This window comes from Echeneis naucrates, chromosome 3, assembly GCF_900963305.1.
Source record: "Echeneis naucrates chromosome 3, fEcheNa1.1, whole genome shotgun sequence".
Lineage (NCBI taxonomy): Eukaryota > Metazoa > Chordata > Actinopteri > Carangiformes > Echeneidae > Echeneis > Echeneis naucrates.
The window spans coordinates 2,473,242-2,484,420 of NC_042513.1; the positions used below are offsets into that span (position 1 = coordinate 2,473,242).

An 11,179-nucleotide genomic window follows, 5' to 3' on the forward strand; every position below is an offset into this window, starting at 1 on the left:
TCCTTCATGATTTCTATTCTGATTATTATAAGCACATTAAAAATAGAAGCAACCATGTTTATCACTGTTGTTGAATCCAACACTAGGCCACAGCATCAAGAAGAGAACATATTTCAGTTGACAGTTGAGGGCCATGGCATGAATTTTCATACAAATTGTTTTTCATTATACTGTAGTGAGCATAGTGTAAACATAATCAAAATGTATCATTCTCTATTATGTAAAATTTTTTAATGAAACTGCCTCAAAATTAATTTGATGATTTGATTGCCATAAATTACATAAAAGCCATTACTTTAACTTTCTAAATCGTAAACTGTCCAAAAACCAAAACACAGCATTTGTTTCTCTTTCATGTGTATTTCTGAGCGGTAGTACAGTGTGCATACTGATATTATGTCATCATCAAATTATTTAATGTCCAGCAAATACATATAATTTGACATCATTTATGATTTTTGATATCATTTTAAATATGCAGCTAATGCCTCACAATGCATGTTGATATGCAAAAACTGTCCTTTTATGACTTTGGGACTTTAGGACCTGGAACACACATGGGGTCAATAATGGTAATATAATGGTTATAATGAATGTTTTTTTAATCAACCTAATAACTTGGACTCTGGTGTCTTTGACCCCAAAAGTGTTCACACAGATAACCCCACAGTCAACTTGTTTAACAGGCATTTTTAGAAGCCTCACTCGATAAAGCTTGACCTGACAGGACAAGCACAAAACATATGTCTCCACAGTGTATTCAGAGTTCATTAATGTCACGGTGATTGGTCAGGAAGTGACCCTATTGACCGCCATTCAACCTTCATTATCATCACAATGAAGGGAGCAGAGACACCAGAGCCCTGGAGGGAACGAGTAGCCCCACGATGGCCTGAAGGGGCCAGATGCCCACTGGTCCCAGTTTAACACTCAAGCATGAGTTAAATCAAAATTAAGCTGTGAACTCTTTTTCAAGGATTTTAATTCATTTTGTGAACATCAGCCAGTAAGTAGCAGTGTTATTTGTATATGCACTTCCAGTCAAAAGTTTGGAAAACACTTTCCTATTCATTTGAATGAGAAAGTGTGTCCCAACTTTTCAATGGTAGTGTATATGTATATATGTTTATGTGCGCATGTTAAATGCAAAATGCTAAACATCTTATTGCTGGTGTCGTCCTCCAGTCCTCCAGACATCAGATCAAAAATCAGAAAACACAAATATTCCTCTGGAAGCTCCTTTTGTCAGAAGTTAGAAAGAACAGACTTCTCTCAATCCTAAATGTTATTCAGAGCATACGAAATGGTCATATTTTTAAAATATATTTCATCACCAAGTGTGAGTTATAAGTCAATTTATAAACGATCTTCTAAAATAGCATTTACTCTAACAATTTAGTTTTTCTACATCATAGCTCTACCTTGTGGAGTGAAGAAGTCATTACAAGCAATGGACAAATATTTCTATCAGGCAAATGGTATTTGTTTGACAGGATGATGGCTGGGCAGGACAGTTTCATTATGAAGAACAGCTTTAAAACATTTCTTGACAGGATTTGTTTTCATTTCCTGCTTTGATGAAACAAAAATATTGTGGCATTCATATGATGAGTCATCATAGTGGTTTCTGCCTCATTGGCTTTATGCCAGTTTCCTGGTCTATAGAGAACCGTGAGACTTTTAATACACTTTTAATGCATACACATTTTATGTGACAAAAATATTACTACTCAATGCAGCTATGTCCAGAAAACCCAAGCAACAGAGTATTCAAATTAAAACAGCATGCAAACTGTGGTCAAACAGCCCGGCTCAAAACTGTATGATGAAGCAGGAAGAGCTTACAGTTGCTAAATGTATTAATAGTATTAACGTGAAACAAAGATGGCAGAGGGAAGCACGTGAGAAGACCTGACTCTGAGATTCTGGGCTCTGCCAAGGTCTCAGCTCCACTCTCTGAGAAACACAGTATCTAAAAATAACTAAACTTAGCACAAAAGGTAAGAAAATGTGTGTTTGGTAGATTATTTCTTTGGTTAAACAATGGTTCTTGGTGATAAATCTTATACCGCTGGAAAGCCTGTTCATTTCTATTTTAAATGGTGCCACATTTGTAAGGAACATGCATTTGTAGGATGAGCAGCAGAGCATATGAGTTGCACCCATAAAAAATGTGTTCTAAAAAAGCTTCAGTTCAATTCAATTCAAAAGTCATTCAAAAGTCCAAACATGATGGCAGTATGAAATAACAGATGTGCTTAAACATATTTAAACAAGAAATACAACAAAAAACATTTGATTTTAGCAGCAATCTTCATGTGCTCAAAAAGGAGAAGGAAGAAGTAAAAAAAAACCTTGGAATTCCTACTCCTTGAACTTAATACTATGTTTTCAGATGGATCCTCTTGATTATTTCTGTGGTTAAGATATCAAAAATGCCAGCCACCGAGACCTCCCTACCCCACAACGGGAGCTTATTTAGCTCTTGCTACTGACTCTTGTTTTGAGCTTCTGGTACCCCCAGGTGGCAGGTGAAGACTGTTTGCTGCCATATTACTCATATTAATAACTGACTTTTTTTTTTTTTTTTTTTTTTTTTTGGATGTACAGCCAAGAAAATGGCCCCTGTGTGGTGCCTATCAGTCAAGAAAGGTTCGTGTTCACGTTATTAACATGTGTCAGTCCTTACTGATGACGTACAATTCATAATCAGCTGATTATATTGTCTTGATGGCTATCCAAAAGTATGATGCATCACATGATGATCCGGAAGCAGAGCTAAAAAAACAGAGGAAGAATGGCAGTGGAAGAATAGTTTAAATCAGTCCTGTGAAAGACTTATTCTCACTATTCTTTGTACAGTACTGTAATTATATAACTGTGAGATTATATTTTTAACATATAATGACTGGGAATGTGGAAAAAAACAGTTTGAAGATAATACAACTTTATTGTTTATTTTAGCTACATTTCAGCAATACATTTGTAAAATATTCTAACAATTTGGAACATTTTTACAACAATTTTCTTTAACGCTTCTAATATTTGTATAATAATACATCAATATTACAACAAGTGGATTGTTACACCATAAAATTTAGTGTATTGTAGGTAACATTCAACAAACAGCAGCCAAACTGCTGACAATTGCATCAAAGTTCCTCCAGTTACAGGTAGTTAAATTGTCCATTTTAAGAACATGTATATACAACTTACAAAGACACGGACTTGAAAGAAATAACTAGAAGAGAAAGAAAGAAACACAAAGAAATAAAAAACTGCCTCATTTTCACTTTGATTCCTAAATGCCTTTTATGCGTAGCAGAATGTACTGTCCAACATACTTTAAAAGAACGAAAATGGCAAGCATTATCAAATTCACTCAAAATTTAAAAGCTATTATATGAAATAAGCCTTAAAAATAATAATTTATTCAGACTGACGTCGACAGTAATGCTTTTCCAAACCAGTGAAAATAGCAGTCAGTTCATCTCTGCATTGCAATGATCTTACAACAGAACAGATCGTCTTAGACGTTTTCCAGATTTTCTTATTCTGCAGGTTATATAATTTCCTCCAAAATAGAAAACAAATGCATTTTTCATTTTAAAGCGTAAAAGTAGTTTCAATTTGTAGCATTATATCTTCATTTATGAGTTATGTGCATCACAGCCTTAATCTTCTGGTGATAGAAAAAGGTGCCAGATAAATGTTAGGTGTAAGACAGAAGTGGCAGATAACATGTGTGTCAGAAGTATTTAAAAGCCCTCTATTGTAGAGTTCCTCATTTCTGAGGGTTGCTCTTCACAGCTGTGTCAAGTTCAAAGTGATACGAGGGGGCTGATCTCCACACTGAGTGACTTTAACTTTGCTCCACAGAAAAGTTTGATTCCGATCTGTTGTACAAAAAGAGAACAATTTGAGGTCATGATAAATGAAAAAGCAGAGTAAATCATGCCATGTTTGACTTTGTATGTGCTCACATGTCTTGGTGTTTGTGGATCATGTGATTGTTGTACTCCAGCACAGGAGGGATGCTCTCCTCATCCTCAGGGACCTAAAAAGTAGCAAGGGTCAGATCATGAGCCAGGAGTGATTTCAGAGTGCAGTATTTCCATTTCCAAAAGAAAATGTTTATATTCCAGGAAAACAACACTCTCTAAAAACTCTCACCTCCCAGTAAACTTCATCATCATAACAGTTGTCATCAGCAGGATCACCCCAAATAGGGATCCTCAAGATTAGACCTTTGAGAAGAGAATAAACAGCCATTGTCAAAAAAGCATCTCAGTTTCAATACTTTGGCCTTTTGGCCGTGATGCAACTTTGCCCTTTTAAAAAACTCTTCATTACTTTGAAATTAAATCCTAATGCTGTGTAGTTTCAGTAAAATTAAAACCTTTTCAAACTCACCAACAATGGCGCCACCAACCAGGCCAAATGCAATTGCCACACATGTGCCTGCAGCCTGGAAGCCTCCCTGCGTTCCTACACCTCGGTTTGCAAATGAGCCCTCAAAATCAAACACATTGATCAACCTAGACACACACAGACACACACAGACACACACACACAAACAAACAAAAGAAACAAACAAACAAAAAAATTATTTTAATTTCATAATCAATTTCATAGTCAATTTATTTTCACCAAATTTAAACTTCTGAAAAACTTCAATCCCAGTGTTTAGCCTTGATAATTTGACAAAAACGTGAAAGCTTCCTTTTGCTATCTAGGAGTTTATTCAGCTTATGTCACTTACCCCTCTGCACTGTAGACAGATTCAGTGGCTGCTGCAGCAACAATGGCCCCTATAAAGCCGCCAAGCATCCCTGGCAAAGCATGCAGGTTATGCACACCACAGGTATCCTGGAGCTTCAGATATTTCTCCAGGAAGGGCTGAGAATGAGAGTCATAACAGTCATATATTAATGAAATATATCTATAAGCAGAGTCACGGCCATTATTTTAACTACGTTGAGATATAACCCCCATGACCTGACCCCAGATAAGCAATGAAGATGAATGGATGAATGGATGAGATCTAACCACGAGGTAAATATGAAGTATAAAAATGACCAGACTAGGCGATATAAAATACTTTATTTTGAGTATTTAATTTCAAAATTTATTATTTAAAAAACCTATCTCCTCAAATGAAATGTCATCAAGGTCAGAATCTGTGCCAACACAATTTACACCTTGTTTCATTTTCTCATACTGGATCTTATCTTTAGCTTTTGTAACTGTAATTTCGCTAAAACAACCTACAGCTTGTTTAAATCTGACTTTTTTCTGTCCGCCTCCATTTCTAGTTTTACTGCAGTGACAGCACTGCAGCACAGACAGATGAAATGCAGCAGGCTCACCGTGATATACAGGTACCCAAAGGTGGAGATGATGCCAGTGCAGAAGCCCACGATGAGTGAACCGTATGGCGTAATCATGAACTCTGCTGCTGTTCCCATGGCAACACCGCCAGCCAGAGTGGCATTCTGGATATGAACCTGTTGGGTCCAAAAGCATCTTAGTCATGACAAAATGACAAATTCAAGAACATTACATAACTGGTTTTTGAGTCATTGAGCTGTAGCTGTCTTGAGGGCACAGTTTAGCATTACCATGTCCAGTTTTCCTGTCTTTTGAGACATGCTGGAGATGGCCACAGTGGTGAGCACAGAAGAGGCCAAAGCCAGGTAAGTGTTGATAGCTGCTCTGTGCTGTCCATCACCGTGGTCTGTGATGGCTGAATTGAAACTGGGCCAGAACATCCAGAGGAACAGGGTGCCTGTGAGGGGAGAAAAAGTCAGTGAAATCGCATCAGCAGCTATCTTACAAGCAATCATGCCTAAAATTGAGACATGACTGATCAGATGTATTTCAAAGATAACATCTACGTGTAAAATATGAATCACTCCCCACGCACCGATCATGGCAAACACATCTGAGTGGTAGACAGATCCGTTGAGGCGTTTGCTTTGGTGTAGATTTGGTCTGTAGAGAACCCAAGAGATGGCCAAACCATAATACCCTCCAAATGCATGAATGACCATGGAGCCACCAGCATCTCTGCACTGTGGGAATAATGAGATTTCACATTTGTAGACAGATATATGGTAGCTGGGTGTGTGACCTCTGAAGGAAAATATTCAAACTCCTTGAACAGTTCTCATTCATTTCCCAGTGAAATGATGATGTTTGGCGAGACTCACATGAAGGAGGGTGAGGATGATGTACTCTTCCACAGCAAACAGCGTGACGCCAAACAAGGTGACAACCATCAGCTGGACAGGACTGACTTTTCCCAGGAGGGCACCATAAGCAATCAAAGAACCGGCACAGCAGAAGTCTGCGTTGATCAGACTGGAAGGAACAAGGAGAAGAACAACAGCCAAATGAGTGAAAATGACACAATTTAAAGAATATCAAAAGGAAAACAGATGATTTTTCTTGTTTTATTCTCTGTCAAGCATTGATGGCTGATGCTCTCAACAGGACAGGCATATCTTCATGTCTGTCACACTAACAGACAGTTTATGTAATCTCTGAGCCTCAAGCAGGGAAGAAGAGCAGGTCTGTGAAAGTGGACTAATGACTAACTCCACACCCAAACCTTTAATTTTTAAACAATGCTGTTTCATCCAAGTATTACAAAAGACACATGAGCTTCCCTATCTAAATATCTACAGTTTCTAACATGATTGATGATGCATGACACAAAAAATGTAACTTTGCTCGCAGCAAACTAAATCACCTCTCGACTCCGATGTAGATTTTCCCGGTGGCAGGGTCAAGGGAGTGGAACCAGCCTTGCATCAGAAGCGCCCACTGCAGACCAAATGCGGCTATCAGGAAGTTGAAGCCCACCCCACCGAAGCTGTAGCGTTTCAGGAAGGTCATGAGGAAACCAAAGCCAACGAAGATCATGACATGGACATCCTGGAAGCCTGGAGAAAGTGTAATGGCATACATCGACTTATATTGGGGAGCAAACAAATAAAGCAAAACTTTAACTTCTCGCATAAAGTAATTAAGCTTCATGTGAACAATAAGTTAAAGTTTCCTATAATTATCTATTTACAATTTATGTTTTCAAACGTTACAATAATAAACTAACAATAAAATATTTACATGCAACACACTGAGCATACTGCTGCTGTTAGATATGTTACAGTGATGGTGAATTTCATGTTGTTTTTAATGATTATAGATGTTAAACCATAATCATCATCATCATGCAAGTTAAATTTACGGCACAGCAATGTGTACTAAAGCAAAAACAGACCCAGGACAATCACAGTGTAGAAAAGCTGTAGGATATAAAGACTACAACTATTGTGATACTTGGAATTGTGAGAAATAGATCAGATTTTAACACAGTAGGAAAATTATTAGCCACAAGTGGGAAAAGATCCAAGAGCTCAGTAAGGATGTGCAAAAAAGAAAAATAGGATCCACAGCTAACAGACTTGATTTGTCATCATAACTTCACTATAACAAACGATGTTATCAAAATAACACCTGCTTTTTAATTTTTTGTACTCACTGGGATATCTGAAGTAGAAATCATTTTCAATGTCGCTGGTGATGTTGTGTTCTCTTTTGAACTCCACCCAGTGTGCATCTGACTCCTCATCATACCGGATGAAAACTCCAAACAGGATGATCATAGCAATCTGCCAGACAAAGCAGACGGCCGGCAGACTAACACGCACATTGGTGTTCTTTGGCCGGCAGAAAAAACCAGTCACACAGTCACAACAGTTCCCCATGGTGAAGGTTCTCTTCTGATGGTAACACCCTGATGCCTCCGCAGATGGCCTCTGTGTCGTCCTCTACTGTCGTTGGCAGCAGCAACCCAGCAGGTATTTATTGGAGCTTTGGAGAGGCGTTCACATTTGCCATTCACACATAAAGGGTGTGAACATGTCAACTGTTCGCAGGTAAGCCACTCCTTAAATGTCAGCCTGCTGTGTCAGCCAGGCATTATTAAAAAATGACTACTATTATTCCAGAAGCAGGAAATAAAAAGTCATTACTGCATGAACATGGAATGGACAGACCTCAGTGCAGGCAGTGAGGTGCCCCCTAACATGATGTGGTAATAATAGAAGATGTTAACATTTGCCAAATGAACAGCACAATCAGAAATCAGACAGCAGAGATGACAAGAACTCCCCCCGTGACTGCTGATGACATAATCACTTGCTACAACTGTTGAAAGGTCATGTGCTTCAAAATGATTTACAAGTGTTGCAAAGTGAATGTGAGTGAATTTAGCATAAAAATTGTCGCGGGAAGAGTTCTTCGATTCATTTGAACAGTTTATAGTGCCAATAATCACAGAACCTTTCTTTTTGCAGCAAGGTGAGGGGGGGAGGTGCTTGAAGGCCACTTAAACTTGGAATAATCCTGCAAAACCCCTGATTCAGTGTCAGACAGGCAATTTAGCTGCTGTCAGACAGTGACAGATAACAAATTCCATCATAATCTGAAATGACTGAGTGCTCAATATGAACAAATCTGTATGAAGTGGCCTCAGAAGCACAGTGAACTATTTTGAATCAGTATCACCTGATTTTCTTTCTTTTTTTTTGTTTTCCAGTTGCAAATCATGTGTTCTTTGGTTATGGTTTCCAATCTTGATGAATATCTGACAAAAGAGATTCTAGCTTAAGGGTTTGTTATATTTTGTTTGGTGCTTTCTTGTGACACAAGGAACATTCCAGATGATATCTGTTTCTCTTTTTCAACACATTCTCAAAGTCTATTATGTAACAACTATTTACCACATTCACAGTAATTGGTGTCCCCCCACACACACACACAAACTTAAAATTCTTAAAATTCCACAATATTAGTGTGAACTGGGAATTTTATTTAATAAATCATTAATTCATATATTTCCAGTGTGATACTGTGCCTGGCAGTTTAAAAAAAAAAATTGGTGCAAGTGTGACTTTGGGACACTGTCAGTTATTTTCTCGCCTTTTGAGCGTTTTGGTTGGTTGTTTTTGTTGCTGCAATTTTGCAGTCTCATTGTCTCTTTATCAGGAGAGGCCTGTGCATGATTAATAAAATTGTAACACATATCACTTATAACATTCACGCACAAAAGTCACATTTGATTTGGGTAAAGAAAAAAAAAATAGTTACAAATGAAAGCCTTAGTTTAAACAGTCTGGGGTACATCAAAGATGTATTTAGGCCTGAGTCAGTTTTGCAGCATGTTTCATTTCTAGGGGGTGTTGTATCTTCCTCAGTTTGAACATGAAGCTAATGTATTGCATTTACAGGAAACCATAATAAGGCAGCTCTTGGGATAGACCATTGTAGATAAATAGGGTACAACTCATGAATATATCGTTTAGAACAAACCAACATCTGGTTGGAATCTGGTTACAAACTGCCTGTACTGGGTGTGACTAGTGACTGACTGGTACAGGCTATAGGGCAGCTACAGGGTTGCACAGACTTTCAGCACTGTCACAGGAACAGGCCTACCAGACCACAAAAACAGTGGTTTGCCTTGAAGGAACAATTGAATAATTGAATCTTTGATTCTATCTTTAAACCATAATTTGAAAAATAATGTAAGTAATAATGCATTTTTATATAGAAAATACACAAATAACAGAACTTTCTTTCTCTGAAAGAAAAAATAGCTGTCAATGAAACACTGAACACATAACTTAAACTGTACAAAGTCACCTTAACATATTTCAGCCCTGGAATGGATGAACATGTGACACAAGTACACTATGGAGGTGTATGACCTTATCAGATTTGAGGGAATTTCAGTTATGTTCTCTGTCACATGGTGTGTTATGCCTGAGCCATACACAGCCCTGGAACAATGCCCCGGAGATAATACGATCTCTTGTCAATCTGACTCTAAGTGTGATACACATCAGTGCATTACAGCTATTCAAGCAACACATCTTTTCAGTTTGCTTCCATTTTCTTTGCTCATGTAGGAATTGTCTTAAAAATTCAGAAAGTGTGGTATCCTGCCAGGCCTGATGCATGATATCACCTACAGTTCAGGAACAGTAACCAGGAAAAGGGATAGAGAAAGGACAAATGTCCCATAGTCTGTGTTTTAGAGCAAAAATTTGAACCGAATGATTATAAAAGAACTACATATTGATATTTACACAGAAGGGCTTTACATATACTTCTATTGACAATAACCATGACATTGAAAATGTTCTCACACATCTCATCACTTGCTCTGTTTTCAGCCATTTGTGTACAGTATCTGAGTGTCACCTTTGGGGGATTATTGGTCACATCAAATCATCAGCTTGTTTCAAAGATGTTTTCCACACTCCTGTCTTTGCAAAGTAATTTTTTGAGACTATTGTTCCAACTATCTTTCCTCAGCGCCCCTCAGGGGAAACCTATATTTCTCCACATGCTCCTCTTTGGTGTCATGCTTATTCATTGTTATGCAGATGACAATCAACTTTGCCTGAGCTATAGAAAAGGAATCATCTTCATATCTCTTTGACTGGGGGTCGAGGGGATCATGGCTTTGAATCCATATTGCATCTGCATAGTAATCTGTATAGTAAGCTGACCCTATACATCCTGTTTACAGTCTGTAACAGTTTATTACAGTCAGTAATAAAGTAGGTGTTCTTCGGGTTAATATGATCATATTGTTTTACATTTTTCATCAGTCTTAAAACATAATTTATGTTTTTATTACATTTTGTGAACCTCTACATTTTAGATGCACAGCACTAGTTGATGGTTTACAAAGCTTTATAAATAAATTTGACTTCATTTTTCAAACAAATGCTCACATATTACAGTGAAACTGACAACTTTTAAAACTTGAGCAGTGACGCTCACTTACTTCCTTCTCATATATTTACAATCCTCTTTTCTTTCCAATCAATCCGCCACATTCATATGATCGTTTTCTGCTGTCTTAGTTATAACAGATAAGAAGTATGTCTATCATATGAGTCTTACCGCAGAGCATCTACAGTAATTGCTGCCAGTGATTGAAACATTGCAGGTTAATAAGTTCAGTGAAATAAAATTCCATTGTGGTGTGGCACTTTTATGCAATCCATCAATCCGAGAGTGACTAACCAGAAGAGCACTTCCTAGAACTCAGATATGACAGCATCAGGCAGCTGGCAGTTTTTTGGTGGCCGAAAACTGC

At 37.7% G+C, this 11,179-nt stretch overlaps 1 protein-coding gene across 1 annotated transcript; it reads right to left on the reverse strand.

The window, feature by feature from the left end:
* Positions 1 to 2,925: 2,925 nt before the first annotated feature.
* Positions 2,926 to 7,847, reverse strand: rhcga (Rh family, C glycoprotein a). Its single transcript, XM_029497682.1, has 11 exons — positions 7,547 to 7,847; positions 6,755 to 6,947; positions 6,213 to 6,363; positions 5,927 to 6,074; positions 5,622 to 5,788; positions 5,370 to 5,507; positions 4,763 to 4,899; positions 4,414 to 4,538; positions 4,174 to 4,247; positions 3,984 to 4,057; positions 2,926 to 3,896 (listed from the first exon to the last, which is right to left on the reverse strand). The coding sequence occupies exons 1-11, from the start codon at positions 7,770 to 7,772 to the stop codon at positions 3,863 to 3,865; spliced, it is 1,467 nt and encodes a 488-aa protein (XP_029353542.1). The 5' UTR covers positions 7,773 to 7,847; the 3' UTR covers positions 2,926 to 3,862.
* Between the last annotated feature and the right edge of the window lie 3,332 nt (positions 7,848 to 11,179).

Excerpts from the sequence above, each read along its gene's own strand:
- rhcga (XM_029497682.1), bottom strand. The coding sequence starts at position 7,772 with ATGGGGAACTGTTGTGACTGTGTGACTGGTTTTTTCTGCCGGCCAAAG. Across the intron at positions 6,364-6,754 it reads ATCTACATCGGAGTCGAGAG|TCTGATCAACGCAGACTTCT; the intron begins GTGATTTAGTTT and ends TGTTCCTTCCAG. Across the intron at positions 4,539-4,762 it reads TCTGTCTACAGTGCAGAGGG|GTTGATCAATGTGTTTGATT; the intron begins GTAAGTGACATA and ends GTGTGTGTCTAG.